The sequence below is a fragment of the Mastigoproctus giganteus genome, chromosome 6 (genome assembly GCF_048544385.1).
Source record: "Mastigoproctus giganteus isolate SK-2022 chromosome 6, ASM4854438v1, whole genome shotgun sequence".
Lineage (NCBI taxonomy): Eukaryota > Metazoa > Arthropoda > Arachnida > Uropygi > Thelyphonidae > Mastigoproctus > Mastigoproctus giganteus.
The window spans coordinates 54,079,655-54,099,736 of NC_143580.1; the positions used below are offsets into that span (position 1 = coordinate 54,079,655).

Below are 20,082 nucleotides of genomic sequence, written 5' to 3' on the forward strand. Positions count from 1 at the left end.
ATTTTCTTTTAAGTAAAAGTGATTTTCGCCGATTTTCCCTTTTTTTTTATTTATTTATTATTATTTTTTTTTATTTCTATACCAGTGTAGTGTAGGCATTCTTCAAGAAGTGCAAGTTTGTGTTACTCCTTCGGAAGTTAACTGGGTGGAGGCCGGATCCCCCCAGAATTGAAGCACAATTTCAAGTCATCGGCATAGAATAGGAAGCCTTGGTTGACGGAAAAAAAGGGTTCCAGTACTGCTGCACATAAGATTTAGGGGAGAGAACTTTCCTTTGTGTTGTTGTAGGGTTTAGGCGCATTAATTTAGGCCATATTGTGCTGTTTATAATATGTCTGTAAATTGCGTGTGTTCTGTGTAACGATTCGCTGTTTGGAATCAAAACCCGAGTTTCTGGGAGAGGGAAAAAACCCGTGCTATCCTCGCTTGAGATCAACTAACTCAGCCACTTTGTGAAAAGTGGCTGAGTTAAACTGATCGAATTGAGTTAGTGACTGATCTAATTCGATCAATTTAAAACTAAACTGATCACACCGCAAAGGTCTATGCTCCGGGTCTGCAGCAGGGACAGTGTCCTCGGCGCCTCCGTAGCTAGATGGGCAGGAGCAGCAGTGTGTAGCACACGCTTCTTAATTAGACCGGGGTTCGAGCCCGTGACCACCAAATACGGAGAATGCGGAATAGTCAGGGAATGACCACCGCAAATCCCCGGAGCAATATGGCTTAAGTTGCTAATGCTCCTAAAAACAAAATAATAACAACAACAGCAGTGTCCTCTGCTGTACTGCAGGTCTTGGCAGGTGTACTTCCATTGGATCTCGTGTACAAAGGTCTCTGTTGCAGAATAAATCGCAGCCACCGAAATTCTTGGCACAATCTAGACACATATGTCAAACAAGAAACAACACGCAGTACATGGAATAATTTGATAAATATCTGGAAAACCAGTTGGGATACCAGCCACACTCGAAAGGTAACACGAAATTTTATACGATATGTTACCTTTGCTACCGGAAACGATGTTAAGAGATGGTTCAGCCCTAGTCTTTGCTCTTAATTCTTAATCACTAGTCACTGTTTCCTAAATACAGAATTATTTCAGTTCGGCCTTGTTAATTCGGACCTTTGTTCCTTCAGATTCGAGGAAACTTGCGCTCACGTAATTTATCATTGCTCCAACTTTAATGTCTTAAGATCAGTATTAAAATCTTATTTTTACCGTTTTGCTGAAGGAAGTGAAGACTCCTTTCAGACATTCCAAATATTGGCACTAGAGGTATGTATAAAAAGAAAACAAATGGTGGTTGCATCACCCCTGCTTTTCCAATTCTTGGAACTGTGGCAAACATATTTACACATTCCACGGCTACCTCTTAACACTCAATCGGTACTTTGCGTCTATGTTACAATTAACTGTTACAATTCAAACTTGCAATTCTAGAAACATATCACATGTGTGATAAAATGCAGAACTCGCAACTGATTTGGAAATGTATCCCTAAACCTCATGGAAGAAATCTGAAACTGTTTTATTTTATTAGAATTTATTCTCTTGGATTCTCCTAAAACTATTACTTACGAATTCTCTGTACTCATCACTGTTAGTAGTGCCGACCTGGCTAGCCGAGTGGGTAAAGTACCTGCCCGGCAACCCAAAGGTCGCGGGTTCGATTCCCGCCTCGGGCTTGGATCAAAGTACTGCAAAAACCTTGGGAGGTGCAATATGGCCACAGAAGCCGATGCGCCAACAACTACCAAATCAAAAAAAAAAAAAAAAAAAAAATCACTGTTAGTATAATTATAAAAAAGACATACCGTTGAATACATGCAGAATCTTCGCTTTTCCCAGAATTGGTTTTAATTTGGTCACACTTAGGGTAACTTATTATGGGACGCATCTAACTTAACTGGCTTGGACTTGCCTCCCTATTAATGGATCAGAAAATTTTATTGTTTTAACCTGCTAGTACCTAGGATTGTGCCTCCTGTGGTACTGAATTACATGTACGCACTAGTTTCTATGCTTCTCCTTGTTGGTGTGGAATTTTATTTTTATTTTATTTTAATTTTTTTCATTCTATTTTTATGTTTGTTTTTTATTCTATTTATTTTATATTTTATTTAATTTCTTTATTTTATTCTACTTATTTTTACTAGATTTATTTAATTATTCTTATTTTAATTTATTTTGTTATTATCTTGTTTTTGTTTTCGTGAGTATCACAGTTGGTAGGATTGCCGTCCTTCCCACACCGGGTGGAAAAGATCTGAGTTAGTAGGTCTCGGGCGAGAGTGTTATTTTTTTTTTCTTTTCTCCCTCCTTCCTGAAACTCGGATTTTTCGTCCAGCAAACATTAAATCGACAAAAGAACACACGCAAATTACAGACAGTATATACGGAGCAGTATGGCCATAGTCGCTGATGTTCCTAAAACCCTACTACAGCATCCGTCTTGTTACACTGTGATGCCTTGTTACCTACTACAGCATCCACCTTGTTACACGGTGATGCTATACAGTTGTCTGAACAATGGCCAGAAGCATGTATGGTGCTACGTTCGTAAACAACTAAGGTTTTCCCTCGTGTTAGCAAAGTTGGTAAAATCACCATCCTCTCCACCCCGGGTGGAAAAGACCTAAATTCAAATCCTGTCAATGAGGGAAGGAATTTTTATGGGCGTCTTTCACAACGTGGCTGAGTCGGTTGGTCTCAGGCGAGGGTAGCATGGTTTTTTCTTCCTGAAACGGGGTTTTTCGTCCAGCAAACAGTAAATAGACCACACAACACACGCAATTTATAAACATATTATATACGGCGCAATAACTTGTGGTATAATGTTGCTGTCATGGTAGAAGACGTTTTTGGTGGATTCCGCCCATGCACAAGACTTTTTGGAACTACTGGAGCACGTTTTTACTGTGAGCCAGTAGTTGCAAAAAATTTTGGATCAGGGATGAAACGAGCAGTTCACTAGAAATAGTATCCACACTAGCACCCTTTAGATTTGTTTTTCTCTACTGCAGAGAAGACCAGTTATTCCGGTAGTGCCGCCTCAGCTTGGTATTCTTACATGTACCGATACTCCACTAACCCATCACGTTGAAATCTTGTTAGCATCATCGTTAATGAATGATTAACGATGATGCTAACAAGAACTTTGAGAGAAAATCCGGGAAATTAATTGCAATTCATTTATCTAACAGTGGAATTTGAGCTATTCTGTCCAGTCTGTTTGTGTGTTCAGTCCAGATCAGCCTCCTACACTTCAGAAGTCTATTCCCTCATCAAGCTTAGAACAGAATTTTTTTCCTGGTTATGGGCCGTTCCTGTTGTTAAATAATGTCGTAACTACTGAGTGATGATACTTGCACGTACCACCCACATTTTATTCCTTGCTCCACTACTTTTCAGATTCAAATTTTGTTTGGTCACGTTGGTTGCTTATTTAACCATTGCAAAAGTTCCATAAATGATTGCTGGGACTGTATGCTGCTAGTTTACACCCCTAGGTCTTAACCTGTATGAATGGGAGAGACATGAGGATTCGGAAAGGCGATGATTTGTGCTAATCAGTTTTGCTTCAAAACCTGCACGGTTTTAGTGCGAACTTTTCAGTGCAGTTTTTTTTTTTTTTTCTGTTTTAAATATTTTAAGTGATTATGCACATTTAAATATGTTACTAATAATTTTGCGATTAAAATTATATATTAACATTTAAACACAAAAATTGGGAGATGAGATAATACATCGATAATAGTGTAATACATCGCATGCAATAATACTAGCACCTAACGGTATTGTGTATTCATTGGGAAGAATGGCGTCTATGATAATTGGGTCCCACCAAATGTATTATTGTTTATTTTAGTCGTAGAATCTCCATATAGATTCAAATAATAGTTATAGTATTTAATTTTTTTATTCTTTCGAGCAGTTTATTGTAGAGGTCAGTGCGTAAATCAATTATACATTATCAAAACCGTTTTGTAATAGATTTTTGTTCACGATATAGGTCTCCAATTTTGCATCTGCAAATTAAAATCATATATTCGAAAAGAAAGGCTCAACCAGGAATCGAGTTTATGATTTCAGTGATTTCATTTTTCAAAACTAAATTAAATAATTTATGCGTTTGCGCATGTGATCAAATCCGTATTCTGGCGTTCTTTTCTTTCAAATTATGTTTTCTTTTGACAAAAAAATGAAGTGAAATAAATGAAAAAGTATGTCATCGTGAAGGTATGTACCGATTAAATAAACTTACAAGAGTGTGTTAAATTGGTACTTTATTTATGGCATACCTCCGTGTAAAGTAAAGTGACTGCTTTGTAGAAGTATGCTAAATGAGTAATCATAATTAACTTTTATCATATATAACCTACATTCTCAGATATCTTTGAATACAGTCAACTTTTCGAAAGCATTTATTACAAAAGTAAACTTTACAAGACAGCACTTTAAATCTTACCCGGCAGTATGTCCGGTTAGGTCAGATTGGTCTTATATAGCCTTGGCTTTCAAAACATTCTCTTGTTTATATCTGAATATCCCTCATGGGTAGCACAGCTGGTAGGATCGCTGTCCTCCCCACACTGGCTGAAAAGACCCGAGTTCAAGTCCCGTCGATGACGTGAGGAATTTTTATGGGAATTTTTCACAACGTGGCTGAATTAGGCGGTCTCAGGGGAGGATAGCATGGTTTCCCCACCTCGGAAACTGGTTTTTCGACCAGCAAACAGAAAATCGACCTCAGAACACACCCAATTTACAGACAATATACACGGAGCAATATGGCCTTAGTCGCTGATGCTCTTAAAACCCTACTAATACTACAACAACAACAACAACTGAATGTAAACTGATATACCGGATCTCATTCTGTCAACCCCTTCACCCTTTTCTTCAGATTTTTAATATTCCTCCATTTTACGTATACCCATTAATTGATCTCTTCCCTAACCGTTTCTTTTCTCCAACTTATCTGTTTATTTATTTTATTTTATTTATTTTTTTTTTTTGCTCTCCTATAGTCCTAACTAGTCTTAATCTGTCTGGTTGATCTGTTGCTTAGGGGAAAAATTCAGTGAATAAAAGCCACGAATTTTCAGAAATAAGTCAAGAGAAAATATTCTGATCTTTATATAGTTTTTATTAGTCTCTGGGTAGAAACTTGTATTATTCTTTACCTCCCTACTTAAATTATAAAGCTGCATGTCACTGAATTATAACTCGACGAATGTTATTTATTGTAATATATATTTGAAACAAGAAACTACGTACTTATTATTTCAAGTGTGAATGAAATTTCTGTATGGTTTGTAAAATTAACACTAAGATAATAATCAGTAATATTTATTTTATTTTTCATGTGGTAATTTATTTTTCTCAGTTACTAAGAAAACTTTACAGAGGATGAATTAACAAATGTGCATTTCGTGCGGTGTAAAATAAGTCTTCCATCGCGTTGATTAAGTACATATTACCGGAGCAAATTCATTATGGACCTCAGCACACCGAGTCTTTAAACATTTGCTCTGAAGAGATAGCCTTCACCGAATATTGGCTAGCTCCTTTGAAAGCCCATGCTGTCATGTAGTTCGCTGACCTCGACCGAACGTGACCACTAAAGTGACATCTACACGTGATCAGCTTCCAGAAAGCTCTTTTGAACGTTCTGTTGAAAATTGTGTAAATAATTGGGTTGATTGTTGACGATGCGTATCCCAGCCACAGAAACATCGTGAAGAGATAACTTGGGATCACATTGGGGTCCATCACTGCTAACATAATGTTAAGCACAAAGAAAGGCGCCCAACAGATAACAAAAGTGAAGAATACAATCCCTAAAACCTTGCTAGCCTTCTGTTCGTTCATCACTTGAGATCTGCCTAGTGTTCGGATCATTCCTCCGACTATTTGGAAGTTAGAGGAGCCCTGTGGAGTGAGCGGTGGGTGAGATATGTAGTGGTGATGGTGTCGTTGCTCGTATGCCGATTCTGTAGAGCTTGTAGAAGATCGAAGACCGTTTCTGCCAAATTTTTCGCTTCCCGACGATGTTGAACCACCATTGCTTCCGCTAACGTGGCCGTTTCGGGAGACGGTAGTCCTTGTTGGAGACCTCGAGATGTCGGATCCTCCCTGTAAAGATGATCTTCCCGGTCTCCTGATGAAGTGAACTCTTCTTGTTGGTCTCTCAGCCAAGTATTTTGCTTTCTGTTGTAGAAGTTGGACAGTAAGCACATAAGTAGAAACCATGATAATCATGGGAATGTAAAAAGCGAACATCGAACCGAAGACAAAGAAGAAACGGTTATTGATGGCGCACACATCGGGCGATGGCTGGATATTGGTCGTTTCCACTATAGCCAGTACGGTGATGGGACTTGTGATTACCATGGATAGCAACCACACCAACACGATCTTCGTCATTACAGCTTTCTTTGAACTGCTTCGTGTTTTCAGTGGATTTCGGATTCCCAAATACCGACCCAGAGAAATAAAGCACATGTGCATAATGGAAGAGGAACAACTGAGCACATCACACGTTACCCAGATATTGCAAATTTGCCAGCCAAACGGCCAGCGACCTGAAAAAGAAAAACAATATCATTTGAGTCAATAAAATGGGCAATGAATTTGTAATCAGTAAAATTATTCATCTTTTAGCCATGTATTCTGTGTTGTATACTTTCCCTCTGCAGAATTTATATAAGCACAAATGTCAAAATTAACATGAAGTGCTAGATTAAACTAAGGTCACTAAAAGAACATCGTTTTCCGTATAAAGACGCCTTTATAACTTTTTTTCTATATTTGGTAAAGATTCCGCGAAATATCTTTGCCCATCTTACCCTATTCTGTCATAGAAATTGTAATTGAACGTTCTTATGCTGAGTAAAATTGTACATGAACTTTGATATATTGAACTTGCATTTTGGTAAAGTTGCAATTCTTTAAATTGCAAACTTCAGCCCTGAATGAATTCTCCAAGAGGTGATTCGAAGGTTTAATAATTTGTTACTTGATCCGCCTGTCTTTCCATTGATCCCCTTCGCGCTTCGCTTCGCTTTTCATTTCACTTTATTTCAAATATCAGTACACTACGAAGATTGCCGATACTTGAATGGCAATGTAGCCATACCTTTCTTATAATCCTTACTCAGGAAATGAGTTTTTAAAAGATCGCTGCTTAAATAAAAAGTGACTGTAAAACTTCGATTTACAGTCACTTTTTATTTAAGCATCCAAGAATTTATCACGACTGTTTTTGTAACAGCCACACAAGCAAAAATTCTATTTTAATTGGAGCCATCAGGATTTCAGAATGCTACAGTGTAAAGTATAGTGTCTTTTCATTTCCGTTTTATTACAAATAAAACTGCATTTCACACTTTGAATACCTGTTATCCATTTTCTTAAAATTGATCAACGTGCCATAGCTTTCGCAACCTTGCTGTTTATGTAGTATGTGCCTAAAGTCAGGCAACTTAAAACAGAAGCCAATAAAACACGATTTATGTGATGTTACAAGGAACAAACACCAAATTGATTGCTGTGGCTTTGCACGCATCATCAAAGCAATAAGTGGTCGATAAAATGAAATTTTCCTGCTGTGGATAACAATCATATTGGTTGACTTGTCTTAACCTTTGTTTTATGTCTCAAGTTTTGATTTTAGAAAGTTCTTTCTTTTTAGGGTCCGTAGTCTGACGAAGGATCCTTATAATGTCACGCGGTTGTCTGTCTGTCTGTCCGTCAGTCACAACGTTGTATCTCTGGAACCACTCAACCAGTGGACTTGAAATTTTGCATGGGCTTGTACATCATGTGGGCCAATATAACGCCGTATTGATCGTTGTTGACAAAAATTTGTCTGAGAAGTGGGGGATAAAATGTGGGGTGGGCAAAAATGTTGTCGACAACCTATAGCTTATCATACACCGTTGGGAAGAGCTCAACGAGTAGGTTTAAAATATAATTTTAAAATATTTTTTAAATTAAAAATGGCGGCGCCAGACATTAAAATGTGAGTAATTTTCTTGCCCCCCTTCCTATATTTCCGTCGCTAATGGAGCTAAAAATTTAAAAATCACATTAGCTATGCGTTATTCGATGCTTATCAAGGGAAGACTATTCCGATTGAAATATATCATTTACTTTTTGTGTTAAAATTAAAAAAAAAAAAAAAAAAAAAACAATTTTTTATTGCACTTCGATAACGCACTTCTTTTTATTAAGTAACTCTCCTTTTGTTGACAAATTGGTTGCTAAATAGTTAGTTAATAATTCTATAAAGATCATTTATAAATTTTACGATGAGAAGTATTTCTTAACAATTTTCAAAGCTAAAGTTGTCCCGGAAAGGTGGTACTCAGTGAGCCAGTGTTGAGGCGGCGGTGGTGGGGAGACGCCTGCGCGGAGTCTTGCACGGCTTTTACCTGCCAGTCGCCCCCCCCCAAGACTTTAATCCAGGAAAAAGTCGGAGTCGCTTCTCCTACCCTTGTCATTCACAACAACTGGAAAGACTCAAACAGACAACGTTTTCGTTAGTTCCTCAATTTTAGGCCAAGCCGGGGTACTAGAAACTTTTTTTCAGTTACCATAAAGCTCTCTTTTTGAGATACTACACTAATGACCATTCGTGACTACGGACTCGTCATCCTGATTTATTTTCTATATCTAGTTGAAATTATTTTTATTTATTCTATACCTGTACTGTATATTCTAGTTGAATTAATTTTCATAAAATTTATAATTAGAGGGTTTATTGAAAAAAATATTTTAGATGTTAAAAAGCTTTCTAATTGAACACTACTTCTGCAGTCTGTTATCATCAATTTTCCACCCTTTTCTGCGAAGGAATATAGATGTGGGGGTACACCCTACTACCCACTCCCATATTCCACAAATCTTTTCAACTGTGCATCTAATTTTAGTTGGAAATGGAAAACTTATCGAGTTATCTTGCGACAAAACGTTTAAAATGAAATTTCGTGATCTTTCTCTATCTACATTTTGGAGAGCCGTGGAAGAAGACTATTGTGTGTAATATCTGGAAGTGCTTTGGATATTCTGCTTCCCTTCTTAATAACCTGCTAATGAGAGACTTCGTTTTCAGCCATTAAAACATTGGGGGGGGGATGCAGGATACGAAATGGGATCTTTTTGTCTGTCCATTTACTGTCAGTCCTGAATTGAATGCCCCATTTAAGTAGTCTGGGCTCTAATGCACAGATGGTCCACAGCTCCGCGACCTGTAAATCCGACATAAGTTAAAAGTCTTCCCATTAATGTTATTTAATATTAGTAATATATTTTTGTAATATTAAATTTTTTTAGTGATTGTTGCTTGTAACAAAATCGAATAAAAGTCATCGGATAAGATTATTTATACCCATAGAGATACTGTTTAACTTGCATTAAAAAGTTCAAGAAATTTGAGAATTATAATCATATTGAATACTGTACATAATAATAATAATAATAATAAATAAATTTTCTGTTTATACTCCGGGACGACCAAACGGTCAGAGGAGTTCACAAGATAGATAGAATACAAGAAACAGCACCGTATTCAGTAGTCACGGGCTTGAACCCCGGTCACTCAAGGCACGTGTACTTACGCACCCGCGCGCCTGACCACTAGGCTACGGCAGCCTTTTATAAGAGGAGAACGGTGGGAGGATAGGTGTAATCTAGGATGCAACGAAAGAAAAAATGTTTGAGAACTAATATAGATTATAATTTATATTGGGATGACTAACTGTTACATGGGAATCGTACGTTTAAATTTCCTAAGGCGAAATACAAAACTGTAGGAATGAAAAGCGAATTGTTCAAGAAAAATTTAGAGAAATAGAAAATTTGAATGAATTTAATTGTGCTCTCTGTAGCCAAACGGCAAAAAACGCGCTCTTTTATAGGTTACCGATTATGTTAAACAAATAATAAATGTTTATAAATGTACATATATAACGTGATGGAACTAGTTGTCCCGCGAGCTGTTTTTGTTTCATTCATTTTTCAGGAAAAAGTTGTCCTGACATTATGGGCCATTTTTCATAAAATAAAAAATTAAAAAAAAGATATCCATAACACGCGCAATTCTATTCTTTTATACAGATTGTTTAGTTATCTGGTAGCAATATTTGTTGCACATGAAGAAAAATATACTTTATGGTATAGTTCTTCGGTGTTGTTATCTTGTTGTTTGCTCTTAAAAGCTCTCTCCTTTGGGATTTCTCAGTTTCGTTCGTACACTGTTTCACCATTGGGCACTTTATTTGTTTGAAACATGATTTCTGGAGAACGTGACTAGAGATACCATTTGGCAGATGGCCGCAATTGGTTCATTCACGTTGGTCTCCAATAAATTACTAGCTTTTGTGCGTGCGTTCTCGTGATATTTTGGCTTCTAGAAAGAAAAGCTATTAAGCTCTGCTGTGCTATTGGGAATTCATATCGAATAGGGTTAGATTCTGTGTAGTTCAAACGGTTGTCGATTTTATTTGCGGTTAAGATTTTCTTTAAGAAGAAGAAATTTAGTACTTCAGTTGTCAACACAAACTTTAGCTATTTGGGAAACTTTTAGTTAAATTGTATTAAAGGGTATTAGAGGTAACGCAATTTAACGCCTGCACAAACATCTTTAATCCTTTTGGAAATTGAATAGATCGGGATGGATGAAAATTTAAAGGTTAAGACCCCTTGCCTTCGTGAGAGCATTTTAGGAGTTTCTGTCTGAAATTTTAGAGCAGTTTGGGTATCATTCTATCCCCCGTTGGCAAACACTAACGCCGAGAGTTCTATAGTCATTGTGTATGCATCTATTCAGATCATTTACAAATGTGTAAAGCAACCCTTCGTAGGAATTAAGTGCATTGAGTTATAGGTCGGCAGCATTTGGCGATAAATGCAACCTAAAAGATTTTGAATAGAATACTAAAGCCCCAAAGATATTCAGTATTCATTCAAAAGAGGCAAGACCGTTCAATTTTTAGTCGGTAGCTTCTCCATAACTGCTGTTCCCCATAGGAAGAAGGTGATATCATTATTTTAATACAGAAAAGTCCTGCCTTGAGAATAGAAGCATCTTAAAATATTCGAAATCCGTTTAAGGGTAGTGGAAAACGATTAAGGGATACAATCATATTTGAGGAATAAAAAGGTATTTACTAGCTGTGTAGAAATTTAAGAACTCAATAGTGTTAAAGTGGAAACTGTTTATCATATAGGCGATAGCACCTGCCTCTGAACGTTTTCTTGTTTGATAAAATAAAATGCTTCATTTGATTGAATACGAAATGAACCTTCTCTCGGAAAGTATACTTTCAGAACACTTATTGATAAGTAATCTTTGGCTTGTCATATATATTCACAGAGAGCGTTAGGAGAGAGAGAGAGAGAGAAAAAAAAAAAAAAAAAAAAAAAAAACACTTTAAAAATGCACAATGTTAAAAACTGTTTACTTTGTCAACTTACGGTTTTCGTGATGGTAAAGATATCCCCAAAAACAACTTTAGGGTTTAATAGCTCAATCAGATATGAAATTTACCATGCAGGCGACCAGGAAGGCTCATTGCTTCCCACGATTTATAACCTTTGCAAGTATGGATCCGTTGTCCTATGTAAGACTCTCCTCCATTAACACTGTTTTTCTTTAGCCCGAAGTAGTATTCGATCACAAAACGAACAGCTTTAATAATTTTCAGATTAATTTTAATATTTATCTCTAGAGATGTCGGCTTTCAGCTTTTTTATGGGCTTCATCATCAGCTCCAACTCGGACAATCAATGATTGCGAGTTGTTTCACTCTTATTTTTATCCTTTAACCTATACTATCCGTCTTTATACTCTTTAATTAACATTTTAATTAAATTAGTCTGAAACATATGTAAAGATTCAGGTTGATATACCCGCCTACCCCAAATATATAAAAAAAAGTCAATTAAAGAAAAGAAATGCATCTAAGAGAAAAATTTCAAGATACAAACTGGAGTTAAAACTATAGACACCTTCATTCTGTTAAAATAGTGTCACACCTTTTTTAGCTGTAAATAGAATATTTGATTCATTCTGTATTTATATAAAATCAGTTTTATATTTTTATATATATGAAATTAAATAAATGTTGTCTTTCACTTTTGTTTGTCATTTCCATAATCCAATTTCCAATTTACAGAATAATTTTCATCTACCTGAATCATAGTCTGCAGTTTACATAGCTTCTTATTAGACTTTTATGTCACCTGGCTTAAGTAGATAGTAATCCGTACAATTTACGTAGCTCCTTTTCAGATCCCACATATTATACAGTTAGGGAATTGTGTTCAACGCAATGAAGGTTCTACTGCGTCGGGGTCTAATTGGTTTCTAAAAAGGACTCGCTTCATGGACAATACGCCCGATCCGATACCCGTGCCCCCCCCCCCCTTTTTTTTTTTTTTTTTTTTTTTACTCTCTCTCTCTCTCTCTCTCTCTCCCTCCCTCTCCTCGAGATACGTGAAGAACAGGTTGGTTAATGTGTCAGTTCCTTTTATAATTTCGAATGCGTTCTCGATATCTTGCAAGCAGTGGAGGACAAACAATGAAGATTTTACAGAATGTGGAGAAGGCCAGGTGGGGAAATCGAGAACAGCTCTTCATTCCCGGAAGAAACTGCGAGATGAGTATTGTATATAAAATTTAATCTTTAATTCTCCTCCTTGGACATTGTTGCTTTCTTAAGGCGAAATATTTCATTAGCTTAGCAAAGTTGAAAGAATAATAACTACAGCGGTTTCATTGTCCAGCATTGCGTGCGCTTTGCCTCTGTCTGTCAATATTATTCATTTGGAAATTGAGTCTGCTATTGATTATTTTGTACAGATTGCGCAGGCTTATTCTCAGTCGTTCGAAAAACGTTAAAAGAAATCAGCGAGAATAATAGTTTATCGGAAGTATGAAATGAATTTCTTCTCGAGTTCGTTTCCGTTCTCTGAGAAAGAATATTGGTGTTTAAGTCAGAAAAATGCTACATTCAGTCAGAAAAATGTTACTACAATACACAAATTGGCTTTTAATGATGGTTTCAAAAAAAAAAAAAAAAGTTGCCACCACACCTACATCTTGCTTATCGCATGCTGCGAAATCACGCCCTTTGCATGTCGTTAGTTGGTTTTGAAAGTTCTCTGGTTCGAATTCAGCAACTAAGATGATGCAATTTGTTCTGCGTATGTGTTGATGATACATTCGTTCTTCTAAAGATGGCAGCACTAGTTCGTGTTTTGTAATTTAGTGCGCATCATATTTAATTCCATTGGGAATTCGAGAAATGTAAAGTATTTTTAAGAGGTGATCAGTATTCAAAGACACCAAATTCCTTAAGTGCCCCCCCATAGCGAATATGCGTACTGAAATGCACCCATTTAGGGTGTATTTATATATGCATATTCACTCTAAGAGGAGATAAAATGCCGAAAGTGAATCAGTAAAAACGTATTGCGGCGTGATTGAAGCAGTCTCTGAGATTCAGTTCCTATATATTTTTTCTCTTAAAAAAAAAAAAAAAAAACCTTTCCTGACAGTAAATTAAGTTTTGATCTGTTTTTTTTTTTTTTTTTTCTCTCTCCATCCATAGTAGTGCAGTAGAACAAAGTACATTTGCTCCGTAACTTCATTTAAGTATGGTGAGTGAACCACTGTAACTGTACTTCTATTTTCTCTTTCATGCTTTTCATCTTCTGTAAATCTTTCAAGATAAAATCACTCACTATTGTATGGCGGATTCCGAGTAGTTGCGTTTTAGCGCCAAACGCGGTTGTCTCGGGTAAAAGTTTTTATTTTGACTTAAAGGCGAATCTATGATCACGATGCTTATGATGCCCTGTGAGCAAAAGAAAACATCGAAGTGGTTTATTCAAGTTGCAGATTGTGTGTGTGTGTGTGTGTGTGTGTGTGTGTGTGTGTGTGTGTGTGTGTGTGCGTGTGTGCGTGTGTGCGTGCGTGCGTGCGTGCGTGCGTGCATAATGAAGTAGTTAAAAAATAAAAAATGGTACGAAAATTAAGAAAATAAATATACATATATATATATTTCCCCTTCGCCCATTGAGTTCAGGTTTGGATTTTTATTTTTGTGGCATTCAAAAGATTGTGCTTTCCTTTTTTGCGATTATGTATATAAAACGTAATTGTTGCTCACCCAGTTTATGTCACTGACTTTACATAATTTAGCAACTGTCTCTAGGGGGGGGGGGGTCCGCTTTTTATTTCTAGATCGAGCCAGAAGTATTAGAAACTAATATTATTGTCTGAGAAATGCTCTCAGTACTACTCTTAGTTCATATAAAATTAAAATTACATATTCCACTTTGTAAGGGCTATGTTCCATTTATTGTGCTTGTTCTAGTGTATAACTTTATATACTCTTTTAAATAATGGTTGTTCTTTAACAAAATTTTAGCGTTGATTCATTCGTAGAGTAATACAACTCTGAAGAAATGAAGTCATCCAAAAGTAATGATCCCGATTTTTCTGAACTTTTTTTTTTTTTTTTTTTTTTTTTCCCCAATTGAAAATAACGCAATAATCTTATAATATTTCCATGCAGTCTCCATCCACACACTGGAACAATTGCCATTATACCCGCGTGAAAGAAAGTTTATCTTCATGCACTCAGCGACAAACCATGTTCATCTCATCATTAGATTCTTAACCCTGCTCCCGTAAAATATCGCCAAGGGGGTCCTAACAGATAAGTTGTAGAGAGCAAGTTGTGTGCCATATTCAAGACAAAGAAGAATAGTTTTCGATGTTTGTATTGTATGTGTCATCATGCATGCCAGTGACACATCTTGCATGTTCAGTGCAGAAAAACTACGCCAGCAGTGACTGAAAATATGAATGTTTTCATTCCTAAAGATTATATAACAGTTGTAGTAACTGTTATTCGGGACATAAAAAAAGTAAGAAGTAAAGTGAAATCATTAGTTTAGGGGTGACCCTTGTGGTTAGGGAAGGGAGAGGGGGGATGGAAAACATGGACGTAATGGAGTGACCCTTTTAGGTAGCACATTCATTCACGAGGAATATCGATAAAAGAATCGATCAATGTTAAAAGAAGAATTGATAAACTAGAAAGGTCAAGAAATCAGTTTAGTTTATAACTAAATTAGCGTCCTCAGTTGACCTTAAGTGAGCGATGGCAAGAGTTAAATGTGACTTACGATATGGTCATTAGGAATGGAGAAATATTAATGAATGGAGACTGATACTTCTGTACTTTACGTATTGATTTTTTATTATTTTTTAAAATTTTTGCTTCGGATTCCAGATATCCGTTTATAGGTGACATACAGTTGATATTTGCTAATTATTCACTGATTATTAGTTTCCTTAACGGATTGCTTGACTATGATTATGGCTTTTTGTAGTGTTGGTTTATTAGGTGCTAAGATATGTTTTAGAGTTATTTCCATTAAAACAGTATGTGATATGCTCTTGCATGGGAAAAAATACTTGCGGAATGAGAGCACGTTTTGTTATATCAAGGCCGACGGACAAGAAATGTGATTAAAAGCTAACAAATTGTATAAATATTTTAGAAACTAAAAGGAAAGTAATATTTCACCTGCAGAATCAATCAACCTTCTTTCTCCCTCTCATCACTATATTTCATATTCCCAGCATCCATTGCGTCCTCAGTGTAATTCACATTAAATGCACTCTCCTTCCTCCTAAATTTTTAAAACGAACGAAGGAAATTGTCCGATTTTGTGATCTTTTTAGCTTTCATTTTTGTTCCCTCCCCACCGAACTTTTTCGTATTCATGTCAGTTCTCCGCACGTGAGACAATTCTTAAAGATTTATTAAGATTTATTCTTTAAAAGTGCCATAAGGATATGTGACACATGACTTGCTTAAATAAATCGCCAAATGTATACGACTTTTTACGTTACGTTAGATCGTTTATTGTGTAGTGAAGAGTGGGCATTCTGCGCAGGGCTCTGACAAGACTTTTAAGCTCCGGATGGAAACAAAGAATATGACACCTTTCCTCTGTGGGAAAACGCCTAATGTACGAATGCCCTAGTAATGCTGTATTCATTTTTTGTCTCCCGTCTGACCCAACCCTTGCATGCAGACTGCCATGGCCTGTATAATGTCCAAGAACTGGTGAAACTACAATTAGTTTGTTTAATCGGCTTAAAACTTCAGTATTTTTAAGGTTCAGTTAATTAGATGAATGCAATTGTTGCTTAAAAATAGCTTTGATAAATTTAGATTTGATCATTCAGGTCCATGAATACTTGTCAACAATTTTAAGATATCGAATTTAATGTGGTCCAGAACAGTTTTACTTGAAATATTCAAGTATAATGGTAATGACAGTTACTCTTGTTAGTTTTTAGGTGCGTTAGCATGTATGCGCAAAGAGCCTTTTGCCTTCCGTGGCTCTTTTGGAAAAGTTTGCCGAGCTATCCCAAATTTCATTAAAATCGGACCAACGGAAATCCTTAACTATTATTTCTTTCTTTCCTACATATCACATAGGCTATCCACATACCATATATTTTAGCTGAAGTTGTTTGATTTTCTGTTATCAGTTTGCTAAACACATAAATGATGAATTTAATCTAAGCAGAAACATTAACTACGTGTTATATTTTATGTATTATTAAAATCCAGGAAGAAGTAAATAAATTGCACTACGAAAGTGTGGACAGTATACTACGATAGTTTAATTTATTAAATCACAGGTCCTGAAATATGTTTCATTTCACGCGCTATTGGTTATGAAGTATTACAAAACGTGGAATGAATATTACGTTGGAAAGTATGTGACCTGAAACAATTACTTTTATATTAGTACCCGTAATTAGTTATTTACTTTTAATTCTATTAATCACAGGAAAAGGAAAAAATTGAATTAATTTAGAAATAAAAATCTAACGCGCCTGACATGTAATGCAGCGTGTTCGTTAACTTGTTTTGATTATGGCATCTGTATGGTCATCTGATTATTTTCATTAGTCAGTTATACTGTAAGGTGTGTGAAACTGCGCTACACCTTTTCAGTAAAATAATCTCTCTCTCGCTTTTGCACAAATAGATGACAAAATAACAAATGCTCGAGTTATGCACACTTCTAGTAAATGAATTAAAGTAAATGAGTTAAAGAATCATTATGAATTAAGAGAACAAAGTATATGGTATTCATAAATAATATATACGCCCTTGTTTCTCATAACATTAAACATGTAGACGTCAGTCCATTTATACGAAATTTACTTTAAAGTAGCAAATGTTGAAGTGGACTTCCACTTCCTTTGCATCATGCCCATTTTTAACGTGTTGTTGAAATGTCAAACAAATTTCCATTGTTCTGTTTAAGCATCTGTCAACAACAACAACCGACGTAGTTGCATTATTACACATTACCTTTTAGATATAATTATTATTTAGAAATCAAAATATCATATTATACATTATCTTCTAACCATCTTTCTATCCCCATATTTCCATTAACTATATTAAAATGTAATAATTTGAAGCTAGAAAATATTTAGTCTAGAAATTTTCGTGATCTATCCCTAATATTAAACTAAAACCTAATATTAAACTAAGACCACTAAAAACTATTTAAGATCAAACTATTATAGTGTACTGTTAAAAAAATAATGAAAAAACTTACCGTAAAGTTGGTCCACTATTCCAAAGGGCATGACAGCAACACAGACTAACAAATCAGCGACAGCCAAAGAGAATAAGAAATAATTAGTGACATTCTGCAAGCGACGTTCAAGGCAGATTGCTAGGCACACAAGCACATTTCCCAATCCGCCGGCCACTACGAACAACATCAGCAAGAGAAACAACCAGTTGTATTGCACATCCTCACTTCCATTGTCTTGGAAATCGGATACGCTGGTTACCACAGATGAAATGCACATCCTGACCGCTGCATTGCTGCTGTTCCAGCACTGGAGTGGATCGTCACTGAACCTTCCAGGTTTCGCGGTGACACTGATATTAGCGAATGTGTTGGCAGTCCATGTGACATAATCCTCATATACAGCAGTCAAGAAGGTCGTATCCTCCTCATCGCGCACGCGCGCACTGTAATTGGAAACACTGAATATTGTCCCATCTTCATCTTGAATGATTTCAACATCCCAGGAGTAATTACCCAGTGGAAGGCTGTCGTTGACAAACATCAAGGACCTGGCATCTTCCGAACCTTTATGATAATCCGCACGTCTGCTGGTATCCATAGAAGCCCACATAGTATTTCACTTATGTTCAGTGTATAAATGCAGCGCTTCTTATTTTTTCATATATCCTACCTAACCTTCATAGTTTCAGATCTATCCAGCTTGCTCTTGCACCGGACACAGTTTATAGTTGCAGTTTTACTCAGCACATCCTTTGAAATAATCCAGACCTTCACGTCATCCATCTGGTTTTTAACTTAAATTTTTAGTATTCCTTTTTGCCCTTCTTGTTCGGCTGTTATCTGAAATAATAACAGTAAAGACTAAATCAGTAATTATTTTATGAATATTACAACGAATTTAATTTAATATGTTTTTTATGTGCTGAAACTCATTATTATCTCTGAATTGATTCTAACTTTTTCTCCCCATTTTTAAAGTTCTAGATTCCTCGCGATAACGAGAGAGTTATCGCGAGGAATTTCTGAAACCATTTTTAAGTGAGGCGGAATTAAATGGTCACAGAGGTTAGAGTTCTACTAAGGGTCCCCTCCATTCTGCTGACAAACCAATCTTAAAACACTCGTCATTTATGAACGCCAAACAGTGTTAACTTGACTTGATTTGTTGGCATTAATATAAACAATCCATCCCACTGATGTACTGTCTATCTCAAGGTTTCTTGCTTGACTATTCTCTAATTTCGTTAGCAGAATGAATTATTAAACTATAACAATAAATGTTTTTCTCTCTTTTCGTGTACTTCCATTGTTCTTATTATCAAAGAACTTGTTCAACTGTCTGTAGTTGGATAAGTAGATAGATAATTACGATCAGCATTCCTAATGATTCGCTGGCTGGCTTCTTTTGTTATTGGGTAAATCGTTATGAGGAGAGAGCAGCGGGCAGCTAAGATTTCTTTCACGGATAAGATGTCATTTTTTCCCCCTCTCTGGTTATTACATTGATTGAGCTTTCATAGGTTTGCCTAAAGTCAACACTTCAGGTTTCATCGTGAATGTAATAGCGGCTGCCTGATCTCGTGAAGCGCCTGTGGCGAACTCAACGCACACCAGAGACGCTTTTCCTCCGTATTTCCTCCTAACTTTTCGCACATCCGCTGTTTAACATGTCACTTTCTTTCTGGTGTTGTCTTTTGTTTTGATGACACGTCTTCAGTGGAAAGAATTTTCGATGTATGCGTGATGCCCTGCTATAGCAGCCCTTTATCTACAGGCCTTAATGAAGTTGTAATTTGAACCATAATTTTTTCTTCTCCTCCGAACTGAAAGCCGTGAAAGATGCTTTGCCGCATGGCAATCATTTTCATGTGCGGTTCGAGAGCTCATGTTGCCTAATCCTTTCTTCTAAGGAAACTGATTTTTTTTTCTCTCTCTTTTTGAATGTCGTAAAACATACTCTGGCATACCAACTGATCGTCAGTGTACAGAAGTTCGATTTCTTTGCTTTTCAGTTGTGAATTTACAGAGCGTTGTCTAGTATGTCGCATTGCGACTATAGCATTAGATTACTATAAAAAACAGAGTTACTCGTTAAAGTGGTGGTAGAAATATTTGGTATTAATGTATTGGCAACTGTGTGTAGGACTCTGGCCCTTTTCCAGATAACTACATTAAAAAAAAAAAAAATTAAACTTTTTTTTGCACGTATTTGTGTAGAAGATATATATGCATGCTGAATTTCAAAACGGAATAACTAGTTTTCTTACTCGGTTATATCTTAGTTTAGGAGTATATGCACATTCCTCCAGTGTCTGTATTCGTATAAGGTATTGGTAGTCGTGTGGGATGGAATTTTTTCTCCTTTGCTTTGTATGTTCAGAGTAACCATGGGTTTATAATATATTCATAAGATTCTTGTATTTTTT

The 20,082-nt window shown here is 36.2% G+C and overlaps 2 protein-coding genes across 2 annotated transcripts in view; one reads left to right on the forward strand and one right to left on the reverse strand.

The window, feature by feature from the left end:
• Positions 1-20,082, forward strand: part of Rpn2 (Regulatory particle non-ATPase 2) — a 459,562-nt gene that overhangs the window by 282,247 nt on the left and 157,233 nt on the right. The window lies entirely within an intron of this gene.
• LOC150084280 (5-hydroxytryptamine receptor 2B-like) lies at positions 5,507-18,266 on the reverse strand. Its single transcript, XM_090375256.1, has 2 exons — positions 17,675-18,266; positions 5,507-6,588 (listed from the first exon to the last, which is right to left on the reverse strand). The coding sequence occupies exons 1-2, from the start codon at positions 18,264-18,266 to the stop codon at positions 5,507-5,509; spliced, it is 1,674 nt and encodes a 557-aa protein (XP_090231382.1).